Below are 21,435 nucleotides of genomic sequence, written 5' to 3'. Positions count from 1 at the left end.
TACATTTCGATGAATTTTTCTATAAATATATATATATTTATATATTCGAAAGATATCATTTTATTATCTCTGATATATTCTAAAGATAATAGCAAATAACTTTTTGCATAAAATAAACACACCTTTTACGAAGCATTAATAAATTAAAATTAAATTTTTGTTTTTAATTATTCAGAAATAATTCACATAAATTTGGAAACGTTAGTCTCAATTCTAATGTTAGTTGAAGTTGTTAGTTTAAATTTTAGTTTTTGATACAACCGTAGCATGAAAATAACATAACATAATATCATAATTTATAATTATCTATACATATATATTTAATTTAATAAAAAGATAAGAACGAAATAATTAGATAGTTAATTTATTTATCTTTGGATAATACATCTTTTTGCTTCCTACGCATGGCAACTATTTAAATATACTATTAATATATAGTAATAAGCATACTTCTACAAAATAGCTTAACTTTTAACTGGAAATAGTTAATCACAACTTTCATTTAATTCACTTTCGTTTTCTGGAAAAGAATAAATTGCAAATCTAATAATATAAAAGATATATTATCATAAATTTGTATTAATTATTACTATCGTTTGAATAAAAATGTATCTAATTATCAGACGGATATACATTGTACAATATATAATTGTTATTTAACTTTTAAACGAATGGCAACTCTAATATCAATGCGTACACTTTCTTTAAATTAGTCACAATCATATGTTTGTTTTGTTGTTATTGTTTTAAGCTATTCTACGTTTAATATGTTATTTCTAATTACATATTTCAGTCCATTGTTAACATTCAATGGTTTACGTCTACCTTAATGTATATATAAGAACGATTATAATCATTATAATATGGAATACTCGATTAAATTCAAACTGCATTCATCTAAAAATTAGTGTATTCCTTTTCTTCTATTATATTCAATACTGCACGCGCATAAATTTGTACTAATCTTGACACGAGGTTGGTGATGGTCGTTAAATGGTGATTTAATTACAATGATTCAATGTCATATTATTTCTATTAATTGGAGCAACATGAAAGACCAAAAATATAATATTCTAATTAATATTAGTTGCTGTTGTTTTAAATGCACGGTTATTTAAAATTATCATTTTCGATTGTACATATATACAAAATTATTATCACGAAAATGTTATCTAATTTATAATAATAGACATTGCACTGCATATATATGTATATATATATATATATAAATGAAATACATAAATACGAATATATAAATCACACATATATAATAAGTATAAAAAAAATAAGCATGTAAAGAATTATCAAATGATAATGATGTTATAATCATTCTTAATAGAATTTAGATATAAGTTAAAAAACAACTTAATCAGTAATATACTGAAATTGAGAAATTATAAAAAAGAATCTAATCTCTTTGTTATATTTATTTACAAACGATGACATAGAGAATTATCTATGATATAAAATTGGATTACTAAAGATTTCTTTTTATTCTTCTTCTTCTTTGTTTTTATTTATTTATTTGTTTTCTCTTCTATCACAGGACGGCATGCACTTAAAACGTGTTTTGAATGCACTTTCTTCTTCCGATGATGTATCGCTGTCATTTTTATTCTCTCCTTCATCATCTTCGTCTTCGTCTTCATCTTGTTCCAATAGCTGCTTTCGTGCTAATTGTACAGCATGCCATTCACGGTAATGACCTTTTCTTTTTGCTTCAAATGCTTTTCTCTTTTCTATAAATAATAATAAAATCCTTTTATATTAAATTAGTTCTACATTCTTAAAATTGTAGAATTTCGTTTATAATTTTTACTAAGTTATTTTTAAAAAAATTCGAATTGTTTTACCTCTTTCTTCTGGTGTTTCTTCTTCTTCGTCCTCATCCTCGCTTGGTTCATCAAAAATTTTTGGCTTAGTACCTTCAGCTAATCTAAATGCAAATAAATAATTTTTTAACAATTTCTAAATTATAAATATATATAAACTTCATTAATTATATATCTTAAATCAATAAGAAATTAAAAATGAAAATATTAAATAATTTCAATCCAAATGATACACATTTATTTATACAGCTGAGAACTTACTTAGTCGCAATCGCAACAGTATCTATTTCATCTAATTCATGTTCATTACCGAGGCCTTCATAACTATATGGGGTTTTAGGTTCATCTATTTTCATATGGCCATAATCTTTATCGGGTGGATGAAGAGTGGCGATAATGTTCATTTCATCCCATTTTGTTTCTTTACTTGGTCTATAAAAAGAAAATAATTAAATAACATATTATTTTGCTATAAAAAAATATATATATATATAAATTATTTCCTGTTATATAGACAAATTAAAAATATCATATTTGTATGTTGTGTTTTCAATCATTATTAATTACGTATAATTGCATTAATAGAAAAAGGTACAAATTTACATAACAATAGTGCACTCTTAAATGAACTATTGTGATAGTTATGGCATGTAATTTCAATGATTTTCATTTAAAAAGGGTGTACGTAAGAACTGCTAACAGAGTATACGAAGTGAGTCATGTTTATGTCGTCAACATTATTTTTAATACTTAATTAAATAAATATTAACTCATTCATTTGAATTTGAAATTGAAATAAAAGAACAATAATCGGTTTTAACGTGTTTTAATAGAATATAAAGTTGTATTATTCATTTAATAAATCCTTCCTAGAAAACTTGAAGTAAAATTATCGTTTTAATTTAACAAAAAAGTGATCTGATATTAAATGTATAATAATATATAATATAATAAATGATTACCTAGGCGCTTCTGGATTATCGAAACTGCTGGAAGTTTTCAAGATTCCTTTAGAAGGCCGTTTCGACAGATTTTCTGCCATTATTTAGACAATAGAAATAATAATCACTCAAGATATTTTTCTTATTATCAGCATAGTTACTTTAAAATTTGATTCGAACCGAATAACCTAACACTCGGTACATACCGCAAATCTTCTACAGAGGACACAAACACTACTCTCACTTTTCCTACCTTTTGTCTATCTCATTCTATCTAACATTAAAAATCTAGTTTTGCGCAGCAAGTGTTTTTAATCCTATAAAATCTCAACCAATCACTGTTCAGATATATTTAAACCAATAAGAATGAACCAATAGAAATTATTCTTAAAGCTAGTTATACTCCAAGATCGTTTATTTATTAAATAATGATCTTTTTTTATCTACCTTTGAGATAAAAAAGTTCATATATAAATATATATATATATATATATATATATATATAAAAATATGTAATTCCATTGTGCATTTCAATCAATAATTATTTTATCTCAAAAAATATTGAACCGTTTTCAAATGAGATTTAAGGTTTAGCTAATTTAATACACAAAGGATAATAGAATTCTTTGATTATGTAATATATTATCAAGATTATATTACACGAGGTGTTAACATTTTCCCTTTTAGAAAAAAACAAATATATGACAAAGGAGATATACTTGTAATATCCTTGTTGATGAATCATTATGTTTTCTTTTCTCGTTTAAAATGTGCAATTGTATGCATGTATCTATTCATGCATATAAAAATATGCATTTAAGCGAATATGGTAAACAATATAAATATAGGAATACAAAAAATATTTCTATTCTATTACAGAGAATAAAAGAATTTTATTACAGGTTGTTTTTTCTCGGTGACTGGTCACTTTGACTGCATAAATAAGGTACATCGTTCCTGTTTGATTATGATTAAAAAAAAATATTATGTACAGTTGAACCAATACTATGTACAATAACAAAGAACAAACAGTCTTTAACAAAAAAATGTAGAGACAGTATCATATTAGAAAAGCTGAGTACACAAAATTATCGATTCTGCGATTCTCTTAAGAATATTGATTTTCTACCTGTAATTATTATAACATAGCGATTATATTTATTCACATTAATCAATAAATTAACAATAGAGTGTTCCTTAGCACATTTTCCACAAAAAAAAAACAAAATGAAGCTGTCCTAATGTAAAAGCATAATTTCTTTTTTTTCTCTCTCCTTCTCTCTCTCTTTCTCTCTCTCTCGATTTCTCTCTAACAATCTTCTGTACATAAGTATAAACATAAGTGTAAAAAAAAGATTCATTTATATTAAAAATCATCAAGGCCACCATCAGGTACTCCAGCTTTGACTTTCTTTAACACTTCATTGACAAAATCTGTTGAATGGTTTGCTATGCGTATCTCTGTAATAATAGTAGAATATCAAAACGATATTTGGATATGATTATTTTAATATTAATAATTATCTTGTTATTTTCTACTAACTGGTGGCCAATTTGCAAAATTTTTCCATTTGTCTTGTTAATTCTTCCTGATTTTCAGGATTAGGTTCCGTTAGTTTAGCTGCTAATGTTTGTTTTGCTTGTGAGATGCCTTGGATTAATCGTCCTGTGATGAAAAAGAACAAAATTTTATCGTTAAACAAATCATAAACATTTGATATAAATCATAATTAAATCTTTTTACTCAACTGTGCTCTTGTTCAAGACCATGTAATTTTATTTTGTTAGCTTCATGTTGCGCTTTTTTCTTAAGACGACACGCACGAGAAGCTAATTTATTTTTTTCTTTTCGTGTTTTAGGCCTCGCTGGGAAAGGAAGTTCAGAGACAGGGGTCATAACTTTAATAACGCGTGTAAGCTTATCTAATTCTTTTCCAATGCTATGAAGTTTTCTTGGATTTGGAGTAAGATCGTTGCCATCTCCTTTACGTGCCTTACCACTGTGTTTGATACCTCTTAGGGCACAATGTGGACTGAACACAGGGTCTGTAGCTTCGTTTAATACGTGAGGATCTTCTAGTCGTGATCTTGCAACTAAACGCTGACCTTTGGGACCCTTAGCTTGAACGTTATACTGCCAAAAAAATCTTTCCTTTTTACTGTGTTTACCCTCCCTTCCTATGTCCGCCGAGTCGCCTAAGCTTTGGTCTTCTCCATCGCTACCACCGGTATCTGTAAAAGAAATATCGTTATATTTCTTAAAAAATGATAGATAACATTTATTTTCCTTTATTTTATTTTGGTATAACACGATACGTCTTTTAATATATTTTTAAATACCATTATCGCTGCTGTAATCGTCATAATGGTCACTGTCGTCATCGCTATCTTCGTATCCTTCATCGTGACTAAGGGGATCTAAATAACCAAGTGGATCTGGACTAAGAGCACCACCAGTGCTTAAACTACTCGTAGATCCTGCTTCAACTAAACTAAGACTGCCAGTGCTTAAAAGATGTGGTCGTGGTTCTCTGTGAGCCCAAATTTGTTCCAAACCCATGGATTGTGTCGGTGCAGACATAGAGAGCCTCGAAACCTTAGGTTTACTACCCGTAACAGATGCTGTATCAGCTGGACTAGTTACTGGATTATTTAATGAATTTTCATTTCGTTTCATTAATAATTCATGGAGAGCAGATGGTCCACTTGATTTTGTTACAGCAAGAGGAGAAGTAGAAGAACTTGCGGTAGAACTACCTAAAAAGTATTGGCAAATAATATTAATTAGAAAAAATTAATAGCGACTGTAAATCAAATTTAATGAAAAAAGTAATAATCTATAAGAACCTGCGACATTGCTACTTCCTAGACTGATAAAAATAGGAGAACTGGCACCATCCATATTATTTGTTATATTAATATCTCTATTTAATAGAAATCCAGTAGTATTTGTATGTGCTGGTGAACTTCGGTATGCGGTACCAGTTTGTGGAAAGCTACTGGATGCAAATTCAGGTCCATTGCTATTAAACAAAGAATTGCCAGAAGCGACATTGGATCCAATCCTTAATGGTTGAATATATTCTTCTGGCAATAATAAATCATCAAAATTTAAATCTCCTAGAAGCGTATCGTCATTAGCATTTAGTTCAGCAAGTGTAGGTCCATTTATGAGGTCAGATTTGTCCACTTGAAATATATCATCGTCATCCATTTTACAAGATATTTCCAATTCTGGATCCATTTGGAAGGGAGATTCGACATTTTCTGGCCTATTACTCCAAATAGAAGTTTGAAGCGGTGAAGGTGAAAATTGGTCGTAGATACCTCTAGTTCCTCTATGTCCTCCAGGTATTGGAACGGAGGCAGATGACGGACCCATTTCTTGCGGAGACTCATGTTTCACTATACTATCCATTGTGTTATCTTTAATATCCAATAAAAGTTCTGGATAACAAACGTCTTCCATTCGCGAAACCATATATATATTCACTGTGTCAACATAACGTATTGTATTTGTAAAAATTTTTAATTCTTGAAATATATGTATATTTTATTATTATTTATTATTATATTTATAAATCTATATATATAAAGATATATATATATATCTACATGTATATATATGTAAATATAATATAAACAATATATACCTATATTATTCGAGCCTGCAGTATAGTTTATTTATATACACACAGTAGAGACAATGGATACTAGTTCTTTCACATTTGAGTTAAATGAATTTTTAAAAAATTCTTGATTATTCTAAACAACTCCCTCTGCAAATGTCACTTATTTGATCGATATTTTAGGGGTAGGAAAAAGAAAATGAAAAAAAACTTGTCGCATAACATCTGTAGAGAGAAAAATAAAAAAACAAACAAACAATATTAGATAAAATTAAATTAGTATAAAAAGCGCATGTCTAACAAGACACGCGTGGTCGGGGGACGCGCGTATTAATCACTGCTTTATATGATGTCAATATTCAATCTTAGAATTAATCTAAAACACTTAATTGTCAATATTATTTAACATCGGGTATATAATAATACCGAACACTAGTTTGCACAGTCTATTAAACAGTCTGGATAAATGCCTGCGTGAAAGGTTTACATACTGGACCATCTACTTTTGCGATATCCATGTACGATGACCAAGACTTTCGTCAGCAAGTATTTTCTATAACCGACAACATCGCATGTCCATCGAAAGATTATTTCCTTTTACTAATGAAATATCGATCCTTGTTGTTAATCAATCGCCAGATGATATCGAAAGAATTCAATTAAACTTCTTCTGACACCTGATACGCCGAATCACACACTTGAAGAAAGATTTTACCTTCACTTATTTCTTTAAGAAGAGACAAGGGTTTGTTATTGTTTTGCTGTGAGAATCGTGAGCTAAATATTACTGAGGTTTGCATAAATGAGAAAAGGTCACATGATATGTAAACGGATAATCGAAATATTGTTGGTCAATCCAAAGACTAACCAGCGTTTATTCTTTAGGGAATTTATCATTATTTTATATTGTTCCATGTTATTCGCCAATCGGTGAATATGAAGTTTGTTTCATCTTGTGAATTCTCTTATATCACGTTTCTTATTGGTGAAATGCAATCGATCGTATGACAAGTTGCGGTGATTTCGTAGCAGAATTCTTTTGTTTTTTTCTTTTTAGCAAATTTATTTACGTAACACTACTTTTGTCTAGTTTTGATACCATAATATATTATTTCGATAAGTATTTGTCGTTTCTTATTCGTCGAATTTGTTATCGTCATCAATTAGCACACTGATCGATTAATTTACAAACTCATATTATTATGTAGAAAACGAATTTAATCATATTTAATCATTATTGTATTTAATTTTGATATTAATTTGCTTCGAAATTCAAAAATTGAAATTCTTATTTATGGAGATACATCGATCCATTGACCAATCGCGTTGCAGCTGTCGACCAATTATATTGAAGCTATAAACTGAAACGATTTCGCGCGGGATATTAATTTTCTGTCAGTGAAATTTTAATATAGCTAGTGGTGTACCGTTGTTGACTGTACGTTATTTGAAATTTTGAAATATAATTTTTTGTATGGTACATATTAGCATAAAAACTAAGTGTTACATGAATTATTTTTAATATTGTTATTGCAAAAAATTGAAATATGCAACGTCGATTTACTGGTGACGACGATGGAGAAGAATTTGAGCCAAGAATTACACCTAAACCTGCAACGAAAGTTGAGGTACAAACATTTTCTTAGTGTTATTTTAAACATTTTTAAAAATTTGATCATAAATAAATGGGTAAAACATGTCATATGTAGAATTTTGCAGTTTCATCAGTACCAGAAGTATCACTTATTTTGGATAAACCTATGGAGAATAGAAGTGCGAAACCTGTTGTCGCTGCTTCTCCTTCGTTCGACAAACATGCCTCATATGCTGCTTGGAGACAACACAATTTTTCTAAGACTTCCAATTACAGAGTCGATGAGATGAATAACTCGCACAAAGCTCAACATGATTACTCCTATAATCCTGTAACTTCTGTACAAAGGAATAGTGATTCATGTGATAATGGTAATAAAATCTTAAAAAGAGATGTGCATACTTACAAAAGAGAACAGGATCATTCAAGACCACGTACACCGCATAATTATTCACTTAATACTAAGTCTGCAACATCACATAATCGTAGTAAAGATTATCCAGACTATAATGAGAGGACAAGACTTCAAAATAATCCTAAACAAGATACGAATGCTTATTACGATAATCGTAATCATAACAAAAGTATGCCATCGTACTCTTCTACAAGTAAACAAGATTTAGTTCTTCAAAATTGTATGCAAGCGCAAGTCAATGTAAATAATACGGAAAGCCATCCGCATGCACATAATTTAACTACTCCTAATGTTTTTCCTAATAATCAATTTCCACCGATGTCGCATCCAGGATATCCATATCCATACTTTGACATGACTACGTATCCTTTCTCACCACCTTTTTATCCAATGCATCATCATAATAATACGGAAAATCAAGAAACAATTAAAAATTTATTGCAATTGGTGAATGCACAAAGTGAACAGATTCAATCTTTGCAATCACAAGTAGATAATCTTTTAAAAATGCAGAAAGATCTTTTAATGGACAAAAAGAAGTGCGTCTGTTCGTCTCAAACTGTACAACAAAATGGATATATTCATGCAGAATCTATAGATGCTTCCAATTATCAAACGACACAAAATCAAAAAGTTAAAAGGAATGCTTGTCAAAGTACCAATGTTATAGAAAGAAACATAGAAAGTAGTAAAGATATTAGAATTAGGAATCAACCAGAACTTCTTTTATCCGAACAACATGCAGAGAAAGGTGTAATGGAACAGCAAGTATCTATCGGTGTGATGACAAGTTTTGAATTTACTGTTCAAAATAATCCTATCGTAGTAGACTACGAAGATCATCAAAAGGAGGAATTACAACAAAATGACCCTGTTAACAGACAAAATAATAAACATTTACAGGAGACTTGTGAAACTCTAAAGAGAAATTGTTTTACGAGACTTCCTGTCGGACAATTAGAAAATATAGTAGAAGATTCAGAAAGTTATTTATCTTCTAGTCAACCACATAGTAGTAATTATAATATAAGTTGTTCCATGAAAGATCAACAGGATAAACGAACCCATGTAGATAATCAAAATGCACGAAGTGTTCCTATAGAAAAATTAGATAGATTTTCTCAACCGAATAAAGATGTATATCAAAATTCAAATAAATTGCCTATACAAAAGCAACAATATTCATCGATGGATGATGTAAAACAAAGAACAAAAAAGGAAGATATGCAAAGACTTACTAATAAAGATGCGATATTATCTAATTATAATTACGAGCAATGCACGACAAATGATATACTTAATAATTCAAAAAAATACACAGAAACAAAGAACGAAAACAGATGTGACAAATCTGATGGTTTTGCTAAAACACATAGGCGTGTAGAAGATAGTTTGGTACTAAATAGCGGCGATTTTAAAATAAATGAATTACCTCCCATAACGCCTGAACCGAGTATTCATGTCGACATGCAAGAATATTCTAGCGACGAGGAGAGTGATAAGATTAAACGAACATCTAAAGTTGGATGGACTTTTTATAATAAAGTTTTAGGTCAAGTTAATCAAATTTTGCAGAATTCGTCCACCGTAGATCCTTCCGATCCAAAGGATGTAAAAACAAGGCACAACGTAGAACAGGATGAAATTGAAAATCAAGCAATATTAGATAACGTTAAAGTTGCCACTTTAGAACAATTACGAAAACTTGGTATTAGCTTAGTAGACAAACCTGAATCAATGGAAAAAATTAATACAAGAAAGTATGCATTCTTCTATGACATTTTATAGATTTACTTAAAGAATAAGATATCCATTTTTAATGTATTCTATTATATAATTATTATTTACGTATTTTATATACGCTATATGTTATTATATAATATTCTTTTTGTAGAGTAGAATTTGATTCATCATTTTATCCACGATTGGATTTTCAACCGAATATAACTCGTGCTACAAGTGGTATAACTGAAAGAAATACAAGTATGCACATGGAAGCATTAGCTTTAAAATATTTAAGTAATGAGCAACTTGCTGAATTAACAACACAAAAGCAGGGATCTGCATCTTTGAAACAAGTTATGTTAAGTAATATGCAAGGGACTAATTTATCATTTGCTACAATGCGTTATTTAGAAAGATATCAGTTGCTTCCAGGAAAAAATAATTTACAAGTTGAAGGTAAAAGATTTATATTATTTTCAAATATCATTATAAACATTTTAGCAATGCTGAAAAATTATGATGAGAATAACTGAAAATAAATTTGCAGATGATAATCTGATGTGCCTGGAAGGATCCCTAAAAACGGATCTGAAAACACCAAACATTAAACATAATCCAGCAACGCAACAATATCCATATGCACAAGTACCTCGAACTAGTTGTCCCAGTAGAATACTAGATATATCGACATTAAAGCAAATGCCTAAGCTTTTATAAATATCTAAATGAATATAAACTTATTAAATTTGTATTTAATAAGTAATTTCCAAATATATATTTTTATATGAACTTATGTTCCTATCGCTTGGTGCAGAATAATTTTAATATTATTTTTATATATATGTACAAATCTATGCATAAGTAGTAATAATAATAATAATAATAATAATATTTTATATTAGAACATAAGCAATTATTAGGATATCAATGTTATTGAAATTAATGATTTTATTATACCGACTTAAAAAAAGAAAATGTAATAATTAAACGAATTTTTTATACTTTAACGAGAAATATATTGTTTTAAATTAATGAATTTTGGAAAGATGTGAATCTATTGTTCTTTATTTTGTAGGAAAAATAAGAGAACATCGATCGAGTATTCTTCGATCGAGATCGAATTTAACTATTCACGTAATAGACGAACAAATTTTTATCTAGGTGTATAAAAGACAAAAATTACGAATATTCCTGATGGAAAACAAGCATACTTCCTCGTCAGAAATACAAACGGACAGATCCTTCAGTAGCAAAACTTCTGTTAATGATTTCGAGAATAGAAACGAAAGTTCAGAGGATTATGAAAATGAACAAGATCAGAAAGTTCGAGACGAACTTAATTTAACTTTGGATCTTCCAAATGTAGAAACTACTGAGAATGGTGATATTTTGTATGATAATACGTTTGAAAAATTATCAGCTGTATTAGAACCAGAGAATTTGCCATCAACAAATACAAATTATGAAGAATTTGAGAACAATGAAATTGAAGAATCCGAATATATAAAGTACTTATTATGAAAGAATTTCCTTTCAAATGCTGTTATATGATAAATGATTGTTGATATCTTGTTAGTTATTTCTATATTTCTATTCTCAGTCATGTCCTTCGAGAGCGTATTAATTCATTAAACGAATTGATGGTGTATTTAAGAGAGGAATTAAAAAAAGAAGCTACTCTCTGGAGAAAAGAAAGGGAAGAGTTTCAAAGGTTACGAGAACAAAGTGATATTTTAGCATTAGAAGAAGCTAATGCGGCTGCACGTGCAGCTGCATCTGCATACGCAGCAGAATCACCTCTTTCTAATGACATAGGTAATATCATTCTATAATGAATATTATTATGGTATATAAAGTCTATGATTTTTGTAGACTGTATCATAGATATAACATCGGAGCAAGCGTTAACAGAACTTACAATATTAGAATATGAGAAGAAGCTTGCGAAATATCAGGATGCTTTAGCATTAGCTCAAGCAGAAAAACGTTATAACATGCATCGTCAAGTGGTTGCCAAAGCTTACGAACGAAGATTGGCAGAAATCGAACAACTGTGTAACGAAGAGTTGAAAAAGATTCAACAAAATGCAAGTAATTTGCAACCGCTTAGAGAAATGATGTCGCAATGGCATACGGTTAACAGAAATCATGGGGATATGCCACAAGAATACAATTTCAACATAACGGAGAGCAAAACTAATACAGATTGTGCGATAAGAGAATATTCTAACTTCGAAGAAGCAAATTTGATGCCACAGATTTTAGTGACTAGATTTAACAGCAATGATCTTTCCAAAGGCGATGAATTTTAGCCAAATATTAATATTGTAAATCAAGTTTATAAGATCAAGTAGATACGATATTAGGATAATGACAAGCTTCTACAAGAGACTATCATTTTTATCATATAATTATAATAAAATTTAAAGTACTTTTAATATATATATATCAACAGCTTGGTCTCATTGAAAAAACTAAAGTTAAGCAACGATGGGAATGGTTAATACTTGAATAGAGGGCAAATCAGGGTATCTATGAAAGGGGTAGGTTTTGTCAGGAGATATTGTAAAAAGTCTCCTTTCAACTCATAGAAGGGAAAAGTAATAAAAACATATAAACATACAGGAAAAAAAAGGTATACATATATATATATAAAAAGACAAAGTAATCATTGTAATAATTAAAGAATATAAATAACCCAGTAGAGATAAATCATAATCGACGATTACTTATTGAACGAGTACAGTTTCATATTCGATATTGATCTCCGTTCAGAATAAATAAGCCATTAAATAATTAAACGTTACTCTCAATTGGTTCTTACGGAAAATGAGAACGTGCGTTAATACGTCTGTGGGTTTCTTGCGGTTTGCGATCGAACCACATTGATAAAATTAGTGAGTCGCGGAACGTCACTGAATTAGAAGCAACGTTTCATACATAAACTTCTTTTTCATATAAAGAAGGCGTTGAAGGAGGAGGAGGAGGAGGAAGAGAAGGAAAAGAAAAAACGACAGCATTAACGACGTTTGAAACGTGCATTGAAAAAGATATTGAAGTAGGGGAAAAGGAAAGGTATACAAAGAAGAGAAGGGAGTTAGGGAGGGGATGAAAGAAAGAGAGGGGTAAGTGTTCGTAGGAAAATATCGGTGGGGACTAGTCTAGCTCGAAAGTCTTTCCAAGTTGGCCGGCTCGACTCACTACTGTTTTCACTATGGCGTGTATAGGGTCGAGTCGGCTCTGTGCTCGTGCGGAAAAACTGTGCCAGTTCGGACATCTCTCTCAAATAAGAAAGAAACTTTCAACGACGTTTACCAAATCACGAGCGGAAATCGAACGCGTTTTAACTACAAACGTACAACAATGTCAAGTAAGTTTTCTTATTCGTTTTTTATTTTAAAGAGTCACGTTTCGAGTATCTATCATATCAATCAACAATAACTTTTAGAGTGCGTTAATTAAATATTTTCTAAGAATTTGTAAGTTATAGCATTCAATTCTAATTTACAATTGATAAAGTCGTTGTCGTTGGTTTCATTCAGTTTTAGGGAAATTTTTCACGTCGTTTAAACATAACCTAAACCGGTCAAGCATTTAATTAAACAATAGAGTGTATCATCGATTACGCGTTTTTATAGCTTTGGAATCAATTAGATTTTGATCGTAATATTTTAGAAAGATGATTCAAGAAAGTTGAAAATTTTTTCAAAAGAAAGTCATTGAAAAGTCATTGAAAAGTTATTGAAATTTTGAAAGATTACATAAAACATTCTTATTTTAAAGATCATCCAGATAAGTGTTGCAATTATAAACCTTCGTCTCGTGTTCTTTTATCAAACTTATGTAATACACTGACAGCGCTTTATTTAAAATCGTTTAAAGATTATTAGATTTTGTATAAAAGTTTCTCTTTTAATGAATAATTTATTTCCATAAACATATCGCTTAATAATGATGTAGTATTGATTTATCGTATGCAATCCGACAAAGTTTTTAAATCATAACAAAATTTTATTTATGTTCGATTAGATGTTTCCTATAAAAAAAAAATTACGAATTTTGCGCCTTTTTCCTTGACGTCGGAACAGCTGTGTTAGCAGACGACGCGACGCGCGCAACTACGTGATTCTAACGTTCGTCTCGTAAAAATTATTTCCAATAATGTTTTTTCTCCTCGTATCTAAAAAATAAAAAGACGAATACGTAAATTAAACGAGGATAATTTAACATAGAAAGTAAATCCTTTCTCGTAAATATCTTACGTTTAATTAAGTTTTACGAATATGAAGCACTTGTTTGACTAAAAGAGCGACAAGCTTAAAGTGACGCATGCGCATTAGACTTCTTTCAACTTTCGAATTCAAATAGTCGTATGGCGCGACGCGACACATCAGGATTGCGAACATATATAATATAATAGTCAATAATTTTGTAATTTTTCGTATATTATCTTGCGAAAGTGATATATCATTAAATAACACTTTCTAAATTGAAAGTATTTATGTATTCGATCGATTAAAAATTTGATTATTAAAAATTAAAAAAAAAAAGATAATTAAACGGGAAAGATAATATAATAAATTTTGGACGAAAAGAAAGAGAAAGCCAATATAATATAGGCGCATAAAAACAGGTATATTTTATAATTTAACTGATTTGGCATCGGTGATGTTATGCGTCTATGAGACATTACTTTCAGGTTCGAATGTTAAATATGCTGGTAAACTTTCTCGTACAAAAGTCGAAAGAGTTAGGATTTTGAAATTCTTCGGATGACTTTAAATGACACGCCTTGCTTAGCCATAGATCGGTCGACTAGCTTGTTCGTATTACGTAAGCTTTGAGCAAATGTTCATTCCCTTTTGCTATCTAGAAATATTCTTTGGGCTTTTAACGTAGTGGTCAATATTATCCAATTGGTAAAGGAGAAAGAACCGATTCTCAGGACGGACAGACGAAATTTGTCGAGATCTTTCTTCTCATAAGTAGGTTAACCCATTTATGAAATATCTCTGACGCATGTGGCGTATCTTCCTTCACTTTCTCGTGCTCATTCAATTATACGACGTATATTTTTTATAGTTTTCTTTTTTTTTTGTCTCCTACATTATTTTATTTTATAGTTTTCTGTGATAATAAAATCAAATCATAAAAAAAACCTGCTAAGCTATTTGTATAATATCGTTCGATTCGATTTTTAAAATTCTTCCTTATAGAATAAATTTATTTGAGAATTCTTAATCTAAAAATTTTATGACTTTTTCAGGTATTTCCTATTGTATCTTTATTATGCAATAAATTAAAAAATTTCATTAAGTATTTACGATATTCTATATGCAACATTTTATCTCATTTATTTCTTTTAAATACAAATGATCGTTTTGTTGCAGACTCGAATCGATTTGTCTGAATCGTTTTTGAGTTGAAGATTATTAAAAAATGATTATTATAGTCATTAATCTGTCGTTATTTATGATCACACCGAGAATAGAAGTGATTATAATTTTTTTATTTTGTTCTTTAACTCAGACCATTCTTTTATTTCGTAAGATTTAGCACGAATAATAAGTCCTGAATATTTCCATATTTCCAGCAAAAGAAGATGATAAAAAAAAAGAAGAGAAGAATATTAAAAAGTACGCAAGGCATTTTCTGTTTCAAAATATCCCGTGATTATAATTGTATTCTTTTATTATCGTTTAGATTAAACAATTCCTTTGATGTAATAACACGTAAGATTCTCATAAGTATTATAAGAAACAATACGAAATAATTATTATCTCGCACGTTTAAAGTGCGTCATGCTAACTCGTTGCATTGAAAGTGGATTATAAAAACGTATTACAAAGTATAACACATCGGTAATCATTTATTATACTTTTTATATCATTTAATATAATTTTTATATACACTAATTAGGTTATATATTACATAAACGCATTACAAAGTATAAAACATCGGTATCATTTATTATACTTTTTATATCATTTAATATAATTTTTATAGACACTAATTAGGTTATATATTACAAAGTTCTAAAACTTAACAGATGACCTAACGTCCGGTTTTAAAATTCTAATAGCTTGCAAAATATTCTTAAATTATAGAAACACAATAGTGTTTATGCATTAGAATTAAATTAAATAAATAAGATATCGAAGAAATAATGAAAAATAATGTAAAATAATTATATTCAATTATTAATCTAACAGTTTTTAGTTTCTTTTTTCATGGTCAATATGTAAAAGTTGTTTTTTTTTACGTCAAATTCGTTTTAGTTTAAAATAAATGAAGAAATATTTTTTTCGGTAATGTTCAAAACTCTCGTATATACGTTTCTTTTTTTTTTTTTTTTCTTTCTCCCATATCGTGCAAGCTTCCGTTTTAGGATAACGTTAGATCATGATTAATTAGAAATATGGTAGAAGAGTTCGTGATTTATGGCAAATATTATTTCAGCACATTAAAACGGCTTCTCCATTTACGAAGTAACAGATGAATCATCATTGTCACACAAGTGCGTCAAACTGAACGTTACCTGCATGAATGAACAGAAAACCCATGGAATCTATACCTACTTATGTAAGGATAGATTCGATTTAGTTCGAGATAGGATATTTCACGTGCGTTAAATGCAAAACGGTGCTACAATACGTGATTGTAATCTTTTTTCATGATTTTCTTTTTTTAATTCAAGAGACTAGATCCGTTCGTCTTTATTTTGGGAATTTTTATTATTGCATTATTCATCGTATCAAAGTGTAAGAATATTTTACAAGTATAATATAATATAATCAATAATATTAATGATCCGTATTCGTGATATTTGAAGTCTAGGTGTTTATACTTAAATTAAAAATACAAAAATAAATATTAGAAACACAATTGTTAATATAAAAATAATTATAGTGTCCGAATAAATTTTTCTACTTTTTATTTTTATCCTTTGAAAAAATTTAAATCCATATAATATTTTTTCATCCCCCTTTTCTTTTCGCATAAATGAGTGATTTGAAATGTTTCGATCCCCTTATCGTGTAGGAGCACAATTCTATTTTCTTCTTTTTTTTTCGTTCAAACTTACATTTATTTATAGATCATTCTTTATATTCTATTTACGAATAAATTATCTAATTAATTCGTCCCGTTCGTACAAGGGGTTTTCCCACCAGTTTCTTCCGTCATTTTTTTTTTTTTTTTTTAATGCAAGTCAATTCGCGTGCATTTTGATTAAGCCATACACACATACATACATAGCTACACACATATTTATGGGTGTGTGTCGAAGGAGACATCGCAGCACGCATATTCGATCGTTATACGAATACTTATGTATAGATATTTGCTCCTTAATCTCTCATTGTAAATCCTGTCGCGAAAAAATTCTTCGAAGATTCGTGTTTGATCGTCAAGTTCCAAGGATTATTTCTTCTTTCCACCTTCCTCTTTATCTTTATCTTCCCTGAGGTAGTTCTCAATCATCTTTCGATTTAACTTGAGAATTCTCATGAATGAAGTTAAACAATATCTGCATCGATATATCGTCCTTGGAAAAAAGAAAAAGAAAAGAAGAATAAAAAAGCAATGAACAAATCCTAGAAGTTATTCGCTTCGTTGATATAATCTTCACGAAGTTGAGGATAATTTATTTATCATCATCTTCGTACCCCCCTTCTCTATATGTAAACAGGATATAATTATTCAAATGAACTCATAGATATTTTCTATTTATAAAACTAAATCTTATTGTTTTTTGATCTATTCAAAACGATGAAGTAGTTTTATTAACGATCGAATTAATTAAAAAAAAAAAAAGAACAAATAAATTAAATTAAAAAAAATTAATAAAAAATACATACGAACTTTTTGAAAAGTTTCGAAACACGACATGGAAATAATTTTAGCTATCACATTTTTTTTTCAAATCGATACTCAACATTTTTTTTTAACCCTATCTCGTGTATTATAAAATAAATCAAATAAATGAATATACAAATTTTTAACGCAACTCAGTAACGTTATCGTAATTAGCGCGTATAAATCTAGTAAAAGTAAATGATAAGATTTGAAACAAATAAGAAAATAATAATAATAATAATAATTGTTCGTTAACTATCAGACAAAACAAAATGGTCAAAGTTTCACTTGATGAACGAGAGTAACGTTCAGAGTGCCCTCGATACCCAAATGTGAGTCGCAGTAAAAGTTGAACACGATTATATAGCTCTTTATGTGCGTAGGTTTGTTTTTTATTTATGTATGTGTTAGTTAGGTATGTATTACACACACATAAATACTTTTACATATCAATTGATCGAATCAAACAATTCGTTGTATTTAACAAACCAAAAAATAATTCTTTTCTCTTATTTTAACTTCCAAGTTTATTACTTTCTCTTCGAATTTTTTTCTTTTTACCTAAAATTATATAATGTTCCCTTTTTTTTTTTTTTTGTTTTTCTTAATACTACTAATCGTTAGAATCGTATTGATAATTAGCTTAAGGATTCCTTGACCGCGTAAAACGTTTATTTATTTTAAAAATATTCTCATGACTTTTCTTTACTTTCATTTTTTCTCGAAAGAGAAAGAAGAAGAAGAAGAAGAAGAGAAAACAAAAATTTCGCCTTGTTAAGGTCGTTCGAATTAACGTAACGTGTAAGTACTTACACATTCCACTTTCTCATATCGAAAAGATGCTATTAAATAGTCGTATCGAACACGTTTTAATCATTTTCCCTTTTCTCTTTGACAATCTTCTTTATTAAATATCTTTTCAAAAATTTCACCTGTATATATATATATATATATACACACACGAATATAATATAAAACGTAATCGCGTATAAATTATTGTAAAAGCGTGCATATATTGTTCATTCAAAGTTAAAGTACGTGCTTCCAAAAAAAAAAAACAAAAATCCACGTTTTATAATAAAATATTAAAAATAAGTAATTATACGTGTATAATCTCGAATATTATAGATTTTTTTATCCCCGTAAAATTTAATAACATTTGTTTTTACCGCGATCGGACATTAAAAACAAAAAAATTTATTTAACTTATGTGGCATGAATACATTGATACCAATTATCGTTTCATATAAATTCTTTCGTAAATAATATTCTCATTATTATATATGGGTCGTTAGTAATTAATTGGTTAAATATTTACATGTATCGTAATTAATATACAAAATGTATATACTCGATTGAAATTTTTACGCCCACCTTTTTAACAATAATTATTAGTTAAACTTAGAAGAGTTTCTCTAACGTGAGAACTGTTTTTTTTTTTTTTTTTGCAATCCTCCACCCACGTTCGCATCTTTGAATAAAACAAAAAAAAATATATGATATATATATTTTGTACAAAGGTATATATTATATACATACAGTTATATATATCTGTTGAAAGATGGAGTGAAAGTTTGATTAAGTCTCACGAAACTAACGGCCCCAACCGATTGGGTGGCGTTAAATAATTCTGAACGTGAGACGTTCATTCCGGCTTTTCTAGACGTTACATAAAATAACCTTTTTAATGCCGCAACTTTTACGCAACGTCGAAATTTGATAAAGAATCTCTCTTTCGAACAGAGAAAAAAAGAAAAAAGAAAAACAAAGGAAAAAAAAAATAAATAATAATAATAATAAAATATATGTATATATATATATTAGAAAATGTGAAAATCACTTTCACCCCCTTTGTTGAATAATCGAATAGTTTAATTTCCATTCGAATTGTAATTATCAGATTTTTTTTGTTTCTCTCTAAGTTAGATCACTTTGCCAAGATTTATAATATAATTTGTGCAAAATCACGTAAATTCCCCCCAAAAAAAAAGAAAAAAAAAACAAAAAAGTCACAGGCGATTTACACATTCTGTCTAATTTCGGTAGGTATTAAATAAGTATGAGAAGGTATTCGTAAAAAATGTATATTTCGAATTCGTAAAAGAGAGAGAATAAAAATATACAAAATATTTTTGTGAATTTATTTCCTTTTGGGCGGGGTGCGGAAGTGAAGGGAGAGGGAATGAAGATTACAATTTCGATGGTAAAAGGTATGGTTGTTTTTTCCACGATGATGACCAATTATCTAAAAATTCGCGATGACGCATTTATTTAAATAATTAATTGAAGTCCCAGTGTTTTAGGAATTCATATTAAGAGAAATCAAAGTTTGTTTGTCATTCCGAAACTCGTTCTATGTATTTTGTATCATACGTGCCAATGTTAAAATAAACTATTGTTATGATTCAGCTTTAAGGAGATATCTTATTGGTTGAAAAGAGAAAGATCATCGTAACTCTCTTCGAATTCCTTTCAAATGGCCGAGGCCGTTTATCTTTCGTGTTTCACTCTCTTTAATCACCGTTAGTAGTACTTTCTTCGGTGTTGTTTGACGTTGATCCCTTCCCGCTATGCGTATCCATGATTATCTCTTTTACTCCTACCACTTTTTTTTTTTTTTTTAATATTTCTATTCCTTTCTTTCTTTCTTTTTTGTTTGTTCGTTTGTTTTTTTTATTTTTTTTTAAAGGAACGTTTAATGATTATTTTATTAGGTGTACCCCTGATTGATCCCGTGGATTGAAATCAAATTCATTGCATTAAAATAGGCATCCCCCTTTTTTTAAAAAAAAATTAATTAAATTCATCAAAAGTAATGGTGGTGGTGGGGGACTATTTCGAAAAATATACCAAATGTATGTGATTATATAAATAAATATTAAATTTGTTAAAAAGGTATATATAACATATAATATATTGCTACTAAAAGGTCAATAAACTTTTCTTATTCTCAATATGGGAATGAACATATGTATACACATGTGTGTATATGTGTGTATACACGTTTAATATGAAAAGGGTAGGAACTATTCGAGGCCAAGGTTGAATTTATATATTCTGCAATTAACCAGTAGTATCTATTCACTTCCTTTCATTTGCTTAGACATACCAAACGGTAGGATGTCGAAAGTTTAGAACATACGTGACTCTTTGGAAAAGGTGGAAAGTAAACGTTACGTTTATTTTTCTCTTTTTTTTTTTAATTCCAAATACGATTTTTTAAAATAAAAATTCTATCATTGTTTATTTATATTTATATTTATATTTATATTTATATTTATATTTTTATATATATATTCAATTCTTATTATAATATATACTCGGGGGGAAAATAATATCAGATAATAATTCGTTGTGGGACAAATTTTGAAAATATTCGACAAAATTATAATATCGATAATATAATATTTTTCAAATCGATTGATTTTTTTTCTTTTTTATT

The 21,435-nt window shown here is 28.9% G+C and overlaps 5 protein-coding genes across 9 annotated transcripts in view; 3 read left to right on the top strand and 2 right to left on the bottom strand.

Annotated features, from left to right (window-relative positions):
* Window positions 1–351: 351 nt before the first annotated feature.
* On the bottom strand, window positions 352–3,074 carry LOC106793873 (protein phosphatase inhibitor 2-like). The gene is made up of 4 exons (XM_014761149.1): window positions 2,795–3,074; window positions 2,094–2,264; window positions 1,854–1,936; window positions 352–1,739 (listed from the first exon to the last, which is right to left on the bottom strand). The coding sequence occupies exons 1-4, from the start codon at window positions 2,872–2,874 to the stop codon at window positions 1,522–1,524; spliced, it is 552 nt and encodes a 183-aa protein (XP_014616635.1). The 5' UTR covers window positions 2,875–3,074; the 3' UTR covers window positions 352–1,521.
* Window positions 3,075–3,652: 578 nt separating this feature from the next.
* On the bottom strand, window positions 3,653–7,251 carry LOC106793850. Of its 3 annotated transcripts, XM_014761099.1 has the most exons (7): window positions 6,894–7,250; window positions 6,427–6,627; window positions 5,621–6,265; window positions 5,114–5,530; window positions 4,523–5,005; window positions 4,317–4,439; window positions 3,653–4,234 (listed from the first exon to the last, which is right to left on the bottom strand). In XM_014761099.1, exons 3-7 carry the CDS (start codon window positions 6,252–6,254, stop codon window positions 4,140–4,142), a joined length of 1,752 nt encoding a protein of 583 aa, XP_014616585.1. In that variant the 5' UTR covers window positions 6,255–6,265; window positions 6,427–6,627; window positions 6,894–7,250; the 3' UTR covers window positions 3,653–4,139. The 3 variants fall into 3 exon arrangements, with proteins under 3 accessions (XP_014616585.1, XP_014616586.1, XP_014616584.1); XM_014761100.1 differs by having other exon boundaries at window positions 3,653–4,222; window positions 6,427–7,251; XM_014761098.1 differs by having other exon boundaries at window positions 6,427–7,250.
* Window positions 7,252–7,323: 72 nt separating this feature from the next.
* LOC106793849 lies at window positions 7,324–11,109 on the top strand. 3 transcript variants are annotated; one of them, XM_014761094.1, is made up of 4 exons: window positions 7,324–8,030; window positions 8,112–10,171; window positions 10,306–10,592; window positions 10,684–11,109. In XM_014761094.1, exons 1-4 carry the CDS (start codon window positions 7,950–7,952, stop codon window positions 10,851–10,853), a joined length of 2,598 nt encoding a protein of 865 aa, XP_014616580.1. In that variant the 5' UTR covers window positions 7,324–7,949; the 3' UTR covers window positions 10,854–11,109. The 3 variants fall into 3 exon arrangements, with proteins under 3 accessions (XP_014616580.1, XP_014616583.1, XP_014616581.1); XM_014761095.1 differs by having other exon boundaries at window positions 7,942–8,030; window positions 8,122–10,171; XM_014761097.1 differs by lacking the exon at window positions 10,684–11,109 and having other exon boundaries at window positions 10,311–10,395.
* Window positions 11,110–11,305: 196 nt separating this feature from the next.
* On the top strand, window positions 11,306–12,507 carry LOC106793786. Its single transcript, XM_014760991.1, has 3 exons — window positions 11,306–11,644; window positions 11,713–11,951; window positions 12,009–12,507. The coding sequence occupies exons 1-3, from the start codon at window positions 11,331–11,333 to the stop codon at window positions 12,446–12,448; spliced, it is 993 nt and encodes a 330-aa protein (XP_014616477.1). The 5' UTR covers window positions 11,306–11,330; the 3' UTR covers window positions 12,449–12,507.
* A 323-nt stretch (window positions 12,508–12,830) lies between these two features.
* Window positions 12,831–21,435, top strand: part of LOC106793851 (decaprenyl-diphosphate synthase subunit 1) — a gene marked incomplete in the record, with an annotated part of 30,174 nt that continues 21,569 nt past the window's right edge. The window contains 1 exon segment of the mRNA XM_014761101.1: window positions 12,831–13,506. Coding sequence (XP_014616587.1) covers window positions 13,351–13,506 — 156 coding nt within the window.

Source organism: Polistes canadensis, unplaced genomic scaffold (genome assembly GCF_001313835.1).
Source record: "Polistes canadensis isolate GaletaPanama2010 unplaced genomic scaffold, ASM131383v1 scaffold_19, whole genome shotgun sequence".
Taxonomy (NCBI): Eukaryota; Metazoa; Arthropoda; class Insecta; order Hymenoptera; family Vespidae; genus Polistes; species Polistes canadensis.
The sequence above is the reverse complement of the archived record's forward strand: the minus strand, read 5'-3'. Positions and strand labels throughout refer to the sequence as shown.